Raw genomic sequence first — 16835 nt, forward strand, 5'->3', positions numbered from 1 at the left:
GAGGCAAACTGAACCTAATTTCTTACCTTTACTGAACTGTAATAAACAATTATGATTTCTGAGTATGTTCCTCCCACTCCACAATTACTCAAGATCTGATGTTTCGTTTCAACCCAGGAGCAAGGTAAATGGAAACAGAGAAGGAACCATACATTCACCTACTGTTTCCTAAACCACTCCGATTAACTGTTTTGCGTCTATGAGTATCAAACGCCTTGGTATAATTAAGATGCTATATGGCATAATTGTAGAGAGCATAAATGACTGAAAAACATTTTTAGCAGTCTGATGCTAATATTTCTTTTTTTTTCTTTTCTTTTGCTGATTGTCATAAATGCCATCATCAGCAAATAATCTACTTTGTTAGAAATGTTGGGAAGTAGGGTAAGTGTTTTGTTTTGCATTTTGTTGTATTATGCTTGATTATTTTGACAGTTTTAACTGTATCTAACATCTTATTGTATTATTTATTGTTGTCATCTGCCCCAACATGAGTGGTGATGAAGGGCAGCAAATAATATAATAAATAAACAGGGATGCAGAGGTCAGCAAACTCTAAGTCTGCTAATTAATTAATCTGATCTTGGATACTCTTAAGGTCATAGGTCTACTGTGGCTAAAGGAAATGGGTTATTCAGTTAACAGGCATTTCATTCTCTACCTTCTTACACATACCAGTACTTCTCTGAGATGTTTAGTTAGGAACCCCAGTTTCTAATAACTAGTTTAAATATATTTAACCCTGCAAAGTAAAGGTCAGGGATGCACACTGAACTCCATTTTCTATCCTTTTATGCATGATTAAATGGTAATTAAGTTTTAATGAAAAGTGTTAGGCTGATTACAATTAACATAATCACACCAGTCAGTTCATGTCCTCGTGGTGTTTTACATGCTGTGCTGAGCTGGTGAGACAATGGACTTTTGATGGGGTCCAAACATTTTGCGAGCAAAATACATTTGCATTCATCCAATTAATCATCTACATCAGCATACTTATTAAAGCAGGGGGGGGGGTGTTGGAAACTTATGTATAGAAATCTGTAGCATAAATTTATGCACATAAAAATTAATCTTTGAAAAATGGTAAACATCTGCAACCAAGCTGTAAGCCATGAAGATTACTCATAAGGGCAAAATTAAGAGCCATTTTGTGTTACTGTAGCTGTATGGGAAGAACAATGTCATGACTTTTTTCCACATTGCTTTGGTACAGATGACCAAACCATGTGGTCGGAGCCAATGACATCCAATTCTCAATTATGCCACTATGGTAACATATAAATAAGCATTACCTCTCAAAAAAGTGACTATTTTTACTTCAAAACTCCCAAGGGATCCTATGAAAAGCTTGTCAGAGCTCTGATAATTCTGCAGTTCAAAATGCAATCAAGTTCTGATTGGACATGTCTACACACACCCCCCCCCACTACCACCATCAGCAGATCACTCAAGAATCCTTTGCCAATAGATCCTTTGCTAAAATGCACAGTTGCTAGGCAAAGGAACAATTTAAACAGCAAAGCTGGGGGGATAAGAAGCTCCAAGCTGCATTTCCGCTAGCAATTGTTGACCCAACCCAAACATTTTTCTTTCCTCATACTGGACAAGACTGGCATTGTTTTTAATTAGCAAGTCTATTTTGGCTGAATATGAGGCCAGTATGTGCAGCAATGCCAACGCCAGACAATTCATGGATCGCAGTGTCATGCAGAGATTCTGGTGCTACTGATCAGGGCCGGATTTAGGTTTGATGAGGCCCTAAGCTACTAAAGATAATGGGACCCTTTATATGTCTACCTGTCCTTTGTCAACAACAAATTGTTGCTGTTTTTTGTGTTGAATACATGCTAGATGGTAATTTATGGACCTAATAGGTATCTAAAGCCATTTGCACAGGCAGAATGTAGGCACCCTATATATAGAAATGAGCAAACCAGTGATATTTTAGGGAGCAGGCTAGCAGTCGGGGCCCATTACTCATAGGAGCCCATACCACACAAAACACTGTTGCTGTATGTAGGTTTTATTTTATTTGTTTTTTTATCTTATATTTTGGAAATGTACATCCAGGTATTTTTTCCCCTTTAAATTTTTTTTGGGGGCCCCAAGAGAGTAGGGTCCTAAGCTATAGCTTGTTTAGCTTATACGTAAATCCGGCACTGCTACTGATGAAGATGAATTACTGTAGCAGCTCAAGAGCCACTTTCTAATGGTTTAATTTTGTGTCACTCTGGAAATGTTTGAAAGGCCAAAACCATGTGCACAGGGTCAACTGTGTGAGTCCTTTCCCCTCCCTTTCTTGACTAGGTTAAAAAATGAGAGAGAGATCCTACCCACATTTCCAGCCTTTCACATGTTGCCACAGTAGCATGGGATGAGCGCTGCCAGAAACAACTGCCATGCTGCTGCGGTCATCAGTGAAATAGTTCAGTGTATGAGGGAACAATGGAATGGAAGCAGTGGTTTCTTATTCTACACAGCTTGCTTCCCTTTAAGAATGAAATGTTTATGTTTCAAGTAAATGCCTTATTCGATGTTGTCAAGGGACTGCCATCGGAACAGGGGAGGGAGGCAGGGATGCCCTTGGGATACAGGAAGCCTCCTACACTTCTGAGGAGCAGTTTCTCTTCCAGCAAGGGGAAAAGCCACACCTCCAGTGGAGAAGAGAGGGAAGGGGCCAGCCAAGCGAGGAGAGGGCTCGAAGATGCTGCAGAGAGTCCAAGCGCCTCACATAACCCGGCTAGCCAAGAGGCGCACATGCCAATTCCGTCGTCCAGCTTGCGCAGTGGGGTGAAACACAAGGAGGGGAGGCAGAGATTTGGGGTGTCTAAGTTCTTATGTTGGGGGAGAAGCCGGAAGGGGCCACTCCCGGATTCTGCAAGTGACTAAGATGGACATGAACTCTGTGTATCTGCACTGTAAATAGCTTGCACAATAAAACCTGTAAAAGACAGGTTGGAGTCCTGCCTGGTTACTCACGAGCAACCACCACCCAGCATCTGACAGATGTGAAATGCAGCAATTTGCACAGCAAAGTTTTACAGGCAGAATCTGATCAGAGACACCCCTGTATATTACAACGTATGTTAAAATTTTGTCATTTGAATACAAAATTGAAATATGCTATTTGTCAAGAAGCAAAAAGTAGAATATTTGGGGGAACTGTTTGTTTATATTTTTAGCAGATATCAGCTAATTCAGCATACAGTCAATAGATTTTGGGTTCTTACCAGACTGAAACTTGTTATCAAGATGGCGTACCAGACCATGCTATTAGCAACAACAAAAAAACATGAAAGGCCAAAACTTGATTTTACTCAAGGACTAAACAAATTCACCTACTTGAAAACTGGATAGAAAATCCTGATTTGCTGATGAAGAAGTCACTGTCAAATTGCAAAGTCAAGGAGTTGAAAGTACTATAAATATCTTCAGGAAGAGCTGAGCCACTCCACTCTTTCAGTAGAATACTGCTTTCAACAGGACCATCCCACACTTTGAGTATGTCATGAGCCACCTCAGTGTCAAAAACAATAAAATGCAGACTGCAAATGAAAGAAGAATGTGAGACATTTGTCATTCATGACTACCTTTGGTGCTAAATAAAAAGGGCAGATTAAGGAACGACAGGCATGTAACAACACATAATTAACCATGATTAAATCCATTAATCTGAATGAACGTAAGTCTGAATCTTCTTTGTTTCATTGTGGTTAAAATAATTAACATGAAGCTACAAATTACGTCCAGAAAAAAAGGAAGAAAACCTGGTTTATCAGCATTCTTCTTTGGTTAGTTGCAGACATATCTGGGGTACATGTATGCAAACTCCACAACACATGACCTTTTATTTGGAACACTTGAATTGATTGACAATCCTCAAGATGTGGATGCCACCAAACATATCCCAATAACACTGACTTACACAGTGGCGGACCTTGGCACCGTGTGTGACACCAAAATTTGTCGCCTCCCCTCTCACCTACCATTATACATTGTAGTTGTAGCACCCCCAGCAGTGCTACAACTATTAGCTGCACACTGCATCTGTTATGTACTGAAGTTCTCACCCTGGGCCAGCAGGGGGATACTGTAGGTAGTTTTCACTCAGGTCCACGTCAGTTATTTTAGGCGGGAAACCCTGGGTTGTTGTTGCTACAATGTTGACAGCTGGCTGCCTATAAAAGCAGGCCGGCTGAGCTGTTTGCTGTTCAGTTTCTATTCCAGCTTACAAAATGAAGAGCTGCTTTGGAGAAATCGCTGTGTCGTCTGCCATGTCTACCCACTATTTAACAGCATCAGTTTCATTTCTCTTCCAGATTAAACAAGCTGGTAGCATCAATTAGCTCTCCCCCTCCCCCGCCCAAAAAAATCTCCTTTATTCCAAAACTTATTTTATACCCAGAAATAAAGTGTTTCAAAGGACTGAATTAATTTGAAGAAAAAGAAAACCAACATACATGTAGGAATTCATTTCTAAGTGCCTTGCCGCCACAACCCCTCCTTTAAATTCAGAAGCATTACTTGACATTGGACATTCACAGTTCAAAATGAACTACTGAAGGAATGTCTTATTTCTGAGCATATAATCAACAAACTTAAGCACAAAATAATATAAAATAAATTTTAAAGGGCGGAAATGACCCAAAAATATCCCAATGAAGACCAAGTCTGCTCAGTGCCAATGAACTGGAAATTACTGAGATGGTGGCACTGAAGGCGAGGTGGGAGAAGGAATCCTATAGAGAAAGACAAAGGATGAGACACATAGATGAAAAGAGACAACTACCTGCTTGACTGGGAAGGCCATTTCTGGTTCACGCTAAGAAGCCATTTTTAAATGTCCCTAGAGCTGCCCACAGAAATCTGTGCAGGAACCCAATGGAATTGGGACTGGGCAGCAGTGTGTTCAAACCAACACCCTCTCAAACCAGACTGCTGCAGACCAAACATGTTCAGTGGACACAACACTGACTGGAGGAAGATGAAAATCTGGTGTGTGTATGTGGTGGAGTGGCTGAAACCTTGAACACGTGCACACTGCATTACACCACTTTGTTCAGGGCCTCACTTGTTACTTAACACTAGACATTCACAACCTCAAGTAAACAAGAATATTGGTGGGTTGTTTTACCTTTTCCCATATCAAGTTCAATGTCTGATCAGTTACATTATAAGTCAGACCTTGGAGACCTGAATACACTTGAAGCATGACAACGCCTACTATGCTGATAAGCATGTCATGATCTTTCATAGATTTTCCACACTGTGAAGCACCACCCACATTTTTTAAACATTAAACATTACATGTGATGATGTAAAACACTGCCCAGAGAGCTACATTTATTGGAAATGGTCACAGTTCAGTGCCGTTTTTCCACTTGCTGTAATAAATATTGACTCAGAAGGCTGCTAATAAGTAAATATTAAATCTGTTTTCTACCTACAGATGGTTGTTTGTAATTTCTTATTTCATTCTATATTAATTTCACATTTGCCATTCCTATTAAAATGCAAATGGAGCAATGAATTTGCTCGTGATTGAGTGGGTGTCTTTTGGTCTAGTATTAGGGGAATACAGTTATCTTTCTATTCTAGGAAGAAGAAAATGAAATTGTGTGGAAAAAAATTATGAATTTCTCTGAATATGTATAAGGAAAGTATTTTAGCAAACAGTTTCCCTCCCCAGCTAAACTCTAGCCTATTTATGTAAGAATATTAACTATTTGAGAGTAAACATGATACTTAAAAGTACAATGAATTAGGATTTTCATTCTACTGCAGTTAGAATGCATTACAAAAATTCTAATATGCTATCATTCCTGAGAGATTGCATCTGCACTGCTATATAGGCTCATCTATCTCTCCTCCACCTGAAGAATGGGCAGTTTTCTTGCTGTGGAAATGAGTTCTCTAATGATTTGTGAATTACTTCCTGAGAAACCCTTACAATGTGATTCTGCAGATCAGTTGAGCTCAGTGAGACCAATATAGTTACTTTCATTGCTAAACACTAGATCCAGTTCTAATAAGTAGAGTAGATCCTATAAGATGTCATGAAAGGTGACAGGTTGGGATCCTGTGCTCTCATTTCTTTTCTCTCTTTTCTTTTGTCACTTGATGGCAAAAATAAAGACCAAGCATAGATAGAATAGCATAAACGGCTACTTCTGATATGATGGGCTTATCTGTCCACAAAGAAATTTAAAACACAGATCTAAGCATGTTCACTCACAAGTAGGTCCCATTGAATTCAGTAAGGCTTACATCCTAGTATGTTTGCACATCAAAGGTTGTCTCTTTTGGTCCTACAATACATATATAACCAATGGCAGCCCCTGATTTTTGGAAGTTTTTTTTTTTTTAAATATAGTGAATCAGGCATCTTTTAATCTTGCAATTTACCCCTTAAAGGAGCAAACAAGAACAAGGCACGTATATAATGTAGATGGTCAAACGTACAGTGCTATGACTTGGATAATACTAAATTTAATAGCTGAGACTCCATGCATACCTAATTGTCCTCCCTGGGTCTGCTTCTATAATCCAAGTACAATGAAGATTATTGTCATATGGAGCTGGATAACCAGGAGACAGAATGCGGCCTGAAGTAGCAGCGTGAATACGTCCACCACATTCAGCTGAAAAGAAAAAGCGAAAACAATCAATTTTCAGAGAGAAGTCCCATGCACACTTGAGGTAATTTACAGAAAGGTTAGAACTCTTAATTTTAGTAGAACCTGATTGCTTGTAATATACCAAGCGGCTTGGTGAAATGATGCATGGCCAAGAGCCAGAAAAGAAAAAAATAGAATAAAGAAAGGAAGTTGGAATAACTTTATGGGGTCTTGTATTAAACATTATATTTAGCCACCTAGTAGGACATGCAAGGTGAATTCAAATGCAAAAGTGGTGCAGTGCAATCCTTTGAAAGTAGATTTTTGTTGGGGTTGGGGGGGATCTGTAAAAAAACAAACATATTTTTGAACATATTTTCTCAAAAATAAATACTTCTACACATGTTTCATCTAAAAATGTGCACTTTAAAATCCAAGAACTGCATTGGAAAATCTAAAGAAGTGAAAAGTCCAAAGAATAACCATCCACACTTTCATCCAGGAAGTGTACTGCAAATCATCATCATCATCATAAACTTTATTGCACTAGCCAAAGGCCATGGCAACATTCACAAACGAAACGAAAACAAAAACAACAATAACCATAAAAACCATAAATACATCGGGCACTGCAAATGCAATGAACCACGGTCACGTCTCCTAGAAATTATTTGTTGCATACAATATGATAGCAGGGGGTCCTCAGATAGAATGTGCCCGCTTAAATGTCCGAATCACCTTTGCAATTTACTGCTATTTTATCTAGTTCTTTTCTCCTGATCTTCTTAGCTGCCAACGCATATAGTGCTACTTTATAAGTTACAAAGCCATCCAGGAAGTGTGAATCAAGTCAGTTTGTGTAACAACTCACATAAATCAAATACTTCAAGCATCTCTACTTCTATCAAAGTTCTTTCTTAGTTATAGTAGTAGTAGTAGTAGTACAGTAGTAAGCAACACTTTCAAAGTAGGGTTCATTTACTTTTATATGTGCTGCCAAGTGTATGAAAGAGCTCAAGAGATTTAGTCTGCTTGTGTGCTATTATTGTTTTAGGAAAGAGCAGCCGATTAAAACTTTGCACTTCATGAACAGGAAAGGAGCCTCTAGGAGAAACTTTTGCAGCCCTGGTTCAGATGATACCTGTAAGTTTGAAAACAATGTGTGACAAGGGTAGACCTTGTGCCTTCCCTGTCCCCTGGCAGCAGCAGCACTCTATCCAATCTATCCCCTCCATGTTGTTTCTGATGGGGTATACTTCGTTTTTTTAAACCAGAGGAAGGATAGAGAAGTACAAAGACATTATTCCACCCACAGTTCTGACTGCTGGCAGCTGTCTGGCAGGGCAGTGAATAACTGGGAAAACCACCTTTGGTTTGCCCCCCCCCAATATATATATATATATATATATATATATATATATATATATATATATATATATATATATATATATATATATCTTAGGATTTAAGCCTCAGAGAACCAAAGGGGATTTTTTATTTTTATTTTTACAAGCAAAGGTACATCAATTGATGATAAGGCAGTATCTGAGTAACCCAGAACCAGCTCAGGTAGCGTGAACAATATTTTCTTGTTATACTTTTAAGAAGTTATAATTCGAGCTTCCCTGTGAGCACTGTCCTATGGAATTAACCTAAAGTGTTAGCATTCAGATATGTGCTATCTAGCACTTGTCCTCCTGACAATATGCTTCTCGCATGGATGAGCAAAGCACACTCCACGAATAGCCCACAGCATTTGCATGGATTGTAGCCATATGGCTGGAAAATAAGAGTAACCTTTTCTTTACCTTGATGGAAATGTTTTTCTTCTCACTTCTTAACGTGTTGCACATATACCTTTTGATAGCAACATAAGACAAGCTATTTCACATCTTGCTCAGTCAGAATTCAGAGTTTTCGTAACTGGCAAGTCAAGATGACACAATCTTTATGTCATGTGTAAGTGAGGAGCTTGAAACAGCTGAGAGCACAGACAAAACATGTAAGGGTACTCAAATTAGTTTCATGTTTCTAGGTTTGATGGTTCTCTTACATGAGATTGAAAAGATATTTTGCCAGGCAGAGAATTCTGCAAAGAATGTATCTACTCAGCCACTTCCCCTTTGTTCAGACACAGATCATACCAGACTTTCAATTAAAAAGAGAAAGAAAGGGTGGGGGGAGGAGAATCAAAGAATGCCACTTAATGTGTACAATGTGCTTAAAGCAGGAAAGATTAGAATTGAACGGAACACGTGATGACAAAGAAATGAATATATGCATTATACATGCCTGCTCCCACCCTCTTAAATAGAACCTTTTGTTGTCAGTGGGAACTCTGGCAAAGTTGTCCTGTATTAGACCTGGAAAAGAATTCCAAGTGCCCATAATCTCAGTTCCACTGCCCAAGCCCACTCTGGGTGATGGGGCAAGTTTGCAGCTGGTGCCAAAGCCGCCATTTTGGATGCTGGTGTTCATGTACACATGACGTGCAATGCACCAGCATGTTAGGTGTGGCTACAAGGGGTTCATTTAAGCCCACTCCTCCTCCTCAACCTCTGCTTGAGGTCATCCTCCCTTTTTTTGCAGTTTGGCTCACAGTGGTCACTTCTGGGCCACACGGGAATTTTTGACTCAGTTGTCTGGTTTGGCAAGTGGGTTTTTTAACCTTCTCCATGCTGTAGGGTTGGGAAAGGAGGTCGATTAGCCATGGTGTCTGTTCACTCAGCCATTAGGCCTAGGTTAATTTGGCTCCAGCACTGTTACCCCTTTTAAACAGATTAATCATGTCACTTTTGCAGGAAGGTATAGGAAGCAGAGCATGTTAGGATAGCATGTTAGTGGCCCTTGGGGATGACTGTCAGTGCTTAAGGCCTGAACGTGAGAGCAGGCTTCCTCAACCTTGTAGGCCCCTAAGGGGGTGGGGGTGGGTAGGTCTCCCTACTTACCTTCAAGGTGTGGCTGGATTTAGGGCTAGGCAAATATGCTTGCTTCTGGCCTGGCAGGGGTTTGGTCGCTCTTATAGCTGCACAAGTCCCATAAACATAAGCAATTCCCATACCAATAGTTTTGCTCTGCAGGTTTGGGTTTATACAGTGGTAGCAGCAGGAGGCCCCATTAGCTAAAGTGGTGTCTCAGGTGAAGAACAGTTTCAGGTTAAGAACGGACCTCCAGAACGAATTAAGTTCTTAACCCGAGGTACCACTGTATAAATACAAGTGTCACTTATTCACCCCAGCTATATGTCTCTCAGTGTTTGTTTTAGCTATCAGCCTCAAAAACCCACCTCAAAAGAAAGAGAAGCACCTAAAGTTCCAGGTTACTCACCCTCTAATGGATTAACCATAAGAAAATACTTTTTGACTATACCTCCAATTTTGCCCACAGAGAGCTTTTTCCTCACCGCACAGAAACTACTGGAGTCATTAGTTCTTATGGGGACAGAAAACAGGCACTGCATGGGTGAAATGGGAGAAGCAACAGCCCCTTCCTCGTAGACGGCTCATGAGAATGGCTGTAGGTCTCCACCTACTATTTTGTCCTCACAAAATTTTTCCACTTCTCATACAGGGATAGTGAAAAGGATCAAAAGACTAGGCAAGATATTGGAAAGGCTCAGAAGAACTGCCAGCCATTCCAGTGGGTCTTTCTTTCTTTCTTTCTTTCTTTCTTTCTTTCTTTCTTTCTTTCTTTCTTTCGCTTGAGTAATTTCTGAATTACTTTGGAAAGCTCATTATCTCCTGTTTTCAGCAGGATAATAAGACCAGTTTTTATGTGTGACCTCATGAAAACAAACAATTCAGATAAAGAGCAACTCAGATATTGAATTTCACATTAATCCCATTATTAATGGAGAAAGCATACAAGTGATCTAGTCTTATATACCTTGTGAACAGAAAATGAGTAGACTATGATATAGTAAAAATCCATGCAAAGAACAATACACAAATATTAGCCTTGCCACAAGACAGCTAAATGATGGTTTGTTAAGAAACTGGCCTGTGTTTCAGTGAGGGACAGGGAGAGATGGGGGGATACTTTTGTACATTCAAGAAGACTTATATCTTTGGGAACAAGGGCAATAAAAGTTGTTGTTGTTGTTGTTGTTGTTGTTGTTGTTGTTGTTGTTGTTACAATCTGGACCCAAATTTGCCACCAATTTTGCAGGGGGTCAGTTTAGACAATACCAGATAGGACAAAATAATTCATGGAGACCTCACAGAGAATGAGCATTCTTTTTAGTAAGAATTACCACAGAATTTTGCTTCAAGGCAAAACATGAGGTGAATCTGGAGATTTCTCCTTGGGTAAGAAATGTGAAGAAAACTGAAAGAGTTTTGATAGGGACGTCAAAATTTCTTGTAGTCTGTAGTCCATTCATTCCTAGGCTGCATCAAATGTCCTTCAGAAATCAAGGTAAAAGCATACCAGAGGAATTTCAAGAAAAGCCAAAAGAATTTCAGCGAGAGTAGTAGTAGATTTCCTCAGAGATGGCCCACATATTTAGTTTCAATATATGTATATGGTGGTGGTTGGGGGAAACCTGAGATAGATTATATACCATTTCAAAGCATCGTTATCACATATGTAATAATGCATTATCCATAAAGAGAGCTATGAAGTGTTTAACATTAAACTTTTAGATTACTGTGTTATCTAACATTACCTGTACATGTCGGCAAAGGCTTGTCCCAAACTCTTCGATCTCCACTTAGGCAGGTAATAGTGCTGCTACCGTGCATTGTGTAGCCTGGATTGCAACTGTACAAAACAACCGTATCTGTGTAATGGCCTTCATCGCGAATCTTGTAGCCATAGTTTGGCGTTCCAGAATCCTCACATTTCACTAAATCAAAGCCTTTAAAGGAAAGGAAAACATGGAAACACACATTTGAATTCTGTATTGTCACACAATTAGCCATTTCACAACCAATAACAGAGATGATTCCCCATGTCTGTCTGCTCATGGGGAGGGCTTTCGACACCACCTCTAACAAAAGAGAAAAGCAGGGAGATATTCACAGATTTCCCTTCCCTTTGCAGCTTTCCCACATTTTGCCTTCCATGCTGATGTTGAGGCTCCTCTAATCCTTTGGAACATACTGTTTTTGGGGTGGGGAGAAAGGGACACAGGAACTGCATGGGGAAGAGGAGAATCCATCTTCTTTCATGAGTGGACGGCAGTGTGGCACAGGGAGAGAATTTGAGGCTGCATATGTTCTACATGTTATCAGTAAATTCAAAGATTATAGTCTCCCTAATTTTGTTTTTATGCGCAGTGCGGGGAGTTAGAACTTTGCCCACCAGATATGCCTATTCCACGTCTGACATCCTAGGTCCACATGTGGGTGCACCATGTGAATATGAACACATGTAAAAATCCAATGTACAGAGTCCCTAATTGGGTTTTCAGATTTTAAATCAGATATGGCGCTGTTCATGCCCACATGAGTTAAGGCATGTATACCCTATTCAAACATTACACCCAATGCGGGGACATCTGGGAGAATTAGAGGTGGGGCAGGCATACCTGGAGGGCAGGGTGGGAAGTTGAGTTTTCACCCTCTCGCCACTTGTGGGGGATAAGAATGGTGAGCATATCATCCAATTCGACCCAAAAAGTATCTTCATTTCACATACATGAGATCCTCAAATTTGACCTCACTATTGTCCAATTTTGGGGCTCTTCTGATGTTATTCCTTCCTGTGCCATGAAGTCAATGTCAGAAAACAAAAATGTGATGATCTCTTGAAAACTGGACACCTTTTATTAATTACTGAAGAAATAAGGCACAGCCATCAACATATGTCATTGGCGCATTAAATTTATGGCGATATTTCAACATGGAAATTACAAATAACAATGTATTATGTATTTTTCCCCTTATTTTTTGAAGTATTTGTATCCTGTCGTACTGTGAAAATGCATCTCAAGTTGAAATCAATAAAACTTGGGGGAAATATATTTAGGTACTATAGAATACGAAAGCAACATACAAAGCATAGCACAACAGCACTTCTAATAAATAAGTATGAGCTCGGCCCCAAATGCCCCCTTAAATAAAAAGGTTTAAGTTGCTCACAAAGACTTACATTATTGTGTGCATATGTGTGGATCCATATCCATATCATCATATTATTATTATTAGTTTGGTTCTCCCCTCCAACTACTCACACTGCCTCAAAAAGCATTTGGCAAAAGCCAAAACCAGCCAAACACAGCCCTGAAACACTACTTTTAAACTATCACTTAGTCAAGTGAAGGAGATTTTTTAAATATAAAAACTACATATCTGTGCCAAGGGTGCATTACCTGTTTTGTTTTGTTTGTAAGAACCTATTTAACTCTTTCCCTTAAACATTTTATACTTTTAAATCATTAAGATCTGTGGTAGGCTGACATATCTAACACCACTACATTTTTAAAAGGCTCCAAAATTAAGCATCAGTTTTCAAGCACTGGGAGAGTTGTTGTTGTTTTTTAAAAAGCAGCATGATCATATCATCTGTGCCAAATCAGAAACTCAGTTGTAGCCAGATGACAAAGAAGAAAGTTTCAGAAACGGTTTCAAATGTAGCACAGCACAGCAGAACAGAGTTGCTGCTTTAAAAGTAAAGTTAAAAGGTGCAGATGTACGCATGGATCATTCTGTGTGCTTCTTTGGGCTGGAGCCACACAGATAAGTGAAAATAAGCGAACATTTCTGATGATGTGACCTGTGATTCAAATTACTGCAATGCAAACTTGCTGGGGATTCTCAGCAACAGATGTCAATCATACAGACATGAAAACATGATGAATCTGCTTATTGGCACCAGGTGCCTTGATGGGTAGGTAATAAGTAGCCTCAGAAAAATCCGCCGACATATTAGAAGGCAAGTCAGCTCTGAGTGTTATTTGTCAAGACTGCACACTGTTTACTGTAACAAACACTGTATACAGAAAAGAAACATTTCCTTCCAATGTATAGGCAGTGCTACATTGCTTGTCAAAAACATTATACTTAACCACTTGTCAAATTTGTTAGTGGCAAAATATCATCACTTATCAACACAACTAGGTTTAAAAAGCTTCAAGTCAAATGGATTGCCCACAAGGCTGAATCTGAACTTGCAGGCTTGCGTGTCCCTGCAATTTCACCTTGCCACAGAAAAAGAATAACAATAAGATGAAATGATGCATTTACCTTTCAGAAAAGAGGTGACCCCTAACAATGCACTTGGATGATAATCTCCTTCGGGAAGAGATGTGAGGAGAAATGCATTTTAAATCCAAAAAAATCTGAACCAGAAGTTTGACTGCTGTTGCTAATTGGGGGCAACTTACCAGTACTTAGCCAGAAAGATGTTCCCCTATGTCTCCTCCCCAGCGAACACCAGTTAGAAAATGTGGGAGGGGAAAAACTAAGGCTGGAAACACATGCAATAAGAAGATAATTCAAAATACTGTGCATGCCCTGTTAAGAGTTGTAGCATGCGAACAATCTGAATATTGATACGGAAGCCTTGGCCATTTCCCACTCACTGACTTCCTGGTCGTTGCCTTCTCCTCATTTGACGGGGAAACAGATAGGCACTCTGAAGTGGGGAAGAGATTGCGGCATGGGGCTGTGAGTCATTTTGTTGTGCAGCTGGAAGAGGAGATCGTGAAAGCAGTAGTGGACTCAGGTAGGTAGGTAGGTAGGTAGGTAGGCAGGTAGGTAGGTAGGGGAGTGGGTGGCAGGCACATGTTTAGTTTTCAGGGCAGCTGAGAGCGTATTCATGGCACTGTGGATTCTCATTGTTAAATTTGCCTCCAGCTTAAGACATGTTCTTTGTCACCCCTGTTTTAAAAAATATCCTGTAGGCCACAAGAGGACAAAGTCAGCAAGGAGAGCAAGCAACACTGCATCTACCTGGATTTCTCCAGCCAGTTCCCAGGTAATTCCAATCATGTCCCCATCCACTGCTTTAGATATTGTTGTAAATAAATGTGGCAAAAAAGCCAGCAGACCTTCACTTAGCTTCTGCCCATTTGGTCCTGTGGAGGACCCAGGCATCGCATTTCACTGACCCCAGTGCTGCCAGCTACTGCTTCTATGCTCAATAGGGATGGGTGAATATGCCAATTTTCATTTCTCCCAGTTTCTAATTCTTCACGTCATAAGTTCAGTTCTCTACACTTCCAAATCACTTTTCTCTTTTTTGGAATCCTCATGAAAATTAAAATTAGCATTTTAGTTCAAATTTATCCTAATTTTGTATGCAATTTTGATGAATATAACCATTTTTTGTAAAGGCAATTTTCCCCTAACAGAATGCACTTGTGTATTTTAGGAATACATGTGCTGTCTGCACAATTTAACCCATTATATATTACTTGGCTAGAGAACTGCACTGAAAAATGCAGAAAACATTCAAAGGTTGGCTATATTTCTGCTCTCTTATTGTTCCAGAAAATGTGAATTAGGTAGGTTTGCCATTAAATTGTGCACTGAATCAAATTTCTCTCCCAACCCAAATGTTTGCTGCCACTACTCATTGTCTTTTTTTACCCTGCACAGGAAGTTTCAAGTTCTTTCCCTCACATGAAAGCTTATCCAAATACTTAAACCCAGTGCTTTTTGTGCCTGTATTCACTGATAAAAAGTACTGGCACCTTTTCATTTTAAACTTTTCTGCTTCTTTACTTTTGTTCAGCTGAACTCTGGAAGCACCAAACACTACTTTAATTCAGCTGGAAGTCTAGACTGTCCAAACTAAAATTTATAATCTGATTCTCTGTTGTCAGTTGCTGTAGAATCTTGAGCACAGAAAGGCTAGTTTTGTTCACGGTGAAAGCTGAGCTGTTTTTCTTTAAAAAGATCAGAATACACAATGGCTTTCTGGCAAAGGGGGACACAGAACCCCCCCCCCCCAGTTGCATCTCTTCCCATCTTCCAGAAGGAAAGGCAATCACCTTAAAAAGACAGCCGCTTTTGTGATGCTGGGGTGAGGGTTGGAGATCCCAAGAGTATTACTTGACAGGAAGTAAGGACCAAACATGACAGATTGCTCCTTTCCCTGTTGAGCCCCATATATCTCAGGAAATAAGCAAGAATAACCAGAGTGTGCTGTGGAGATGGTGGAAAGTAACTGAAGGAACCTTTCGGAGTGCACTGGGTCTGCTTCCATTCCTTATCAGTGACCAAACTGATCTTCCTCTGACCACTGAGTTTCCTTTCATGCCATATTGTTATCACTTTAAGTCTGGAAAAGGTAATTCTAGAGACAGAACTCTAGATGATGTATTTTAGGTAAAAGGTAAAGGTACCCCTGCCCGTACGGGCCAGTCTTGACAGACTCTGGGGTTGTGCGCCCATCTCACTCAAGAGGCCAGGGGCCAGCGCTGTCCGGAGACACTTCCGGGTCACGTGGCCAGCGTGACATTGCTGCTCTGGCGAGCCAGAGCTGCACACGGAAACACAGTTTACCTTCCCGCTAGTAAGCGGTCCCTATTTATCTACTTGCACCCGGGGGTGCTTTCGAACTGCTAGGTTGGCAGGCGCTGGGACCGAGCAGTGGGAGCGCACCCCGCCGCGGGGATTCGAACCGCCGACCTTTCGATCGGCAAGTCCTAGGCGCTGAGGCTTTAACCCACAGCGCCACCTGCGTCCCCATGTATTTTAGGTATCAACCTTCATATGGAAGGAACTGAAGTGAGCAATTGTTCAGTGTTCTCAAGTCATGCTGAATAACAGCAAGGGAAAGTTCCAAGTGAGGTAAAATTATGCATTTTCTTTCACAGAATGGGCGTTTCTGTTGTGTCCTGTTATCACACTGTTCAATCTCTTCCTCTAAGGGTATCTTGCTCTATATAAATGCCAAATGAGCTGTATTGTCAAATGACAATATACCTTTTGAGGGTTATAAACAAGAAAAACCAGAGTTCAGGTAGAGGGCCCATAAAGTAAATATACATGAACACCAACTGCACAATAATATTTTTTATCCCCTTTCTGTGTCATAACCTGTGCCCTGTGTGCACAGAGAATGCATTGCCTATTCTAATAGTAATTCCTCAGCCTATACGAGGGCATTTACAAGCAAAAAAGCATTTTAAGGTTTCTGTCAGTTTATTTTAAACTCTAATCTGATCAGACTTTTTACCTGGGGTGAAGTGTTATGCAGTCTGACTGCAAAGAACATAACAACTTAAAGTCTCTCTGGCATTAGAATTACACTTCCCTTCCCTCT

At 40.2% G+C, this 16835-nt stretch overlaps 1 protein-coding gene across 2 annotated transcripts in view; it reads right to left on the bottom strand.

Annotated features, from left to right (window-relative positions):
- CSMD1 (CUB and Sushi multiple domains 1) overlaps positions 1-16835 on the bottom strand; it is a 355527-nt gene that overhangs the window by 166503 nt on the left and 172189 nt on the right. For both annotated transcript variants that reach the window (XM_081905886.1, XM_081905887.1), the window contains exons 19-21: positions 11287-11478; positions 6518-6644; positions 3346-3548 (exon numbers count right to left, since the gene is read on the bottom strand). In XM_081905886.1, the coding sequence (XP_081762012.1) occupies positions 3346-3548; positions 6518-6644; positions 11287-11478 (522 nt within the window). The remainder of the gene's footprint in view (positions 1-3345; positions 3549-6517; positions 6645-11286; positions 11479-16835) is intronic.

The sequence above is a fragment of the Podarcis melisellensis genome (assembly GCF_964234715.1).
Source record: "Podarcis melisellensis genome assembly, chromosome: 3".
Lineage (NCBI taxonomy): Eukaryota > Metazoa > Chordata > Lepidosauria > Squamata > Lacertidae > Podarcis > Podarcis melisellensis.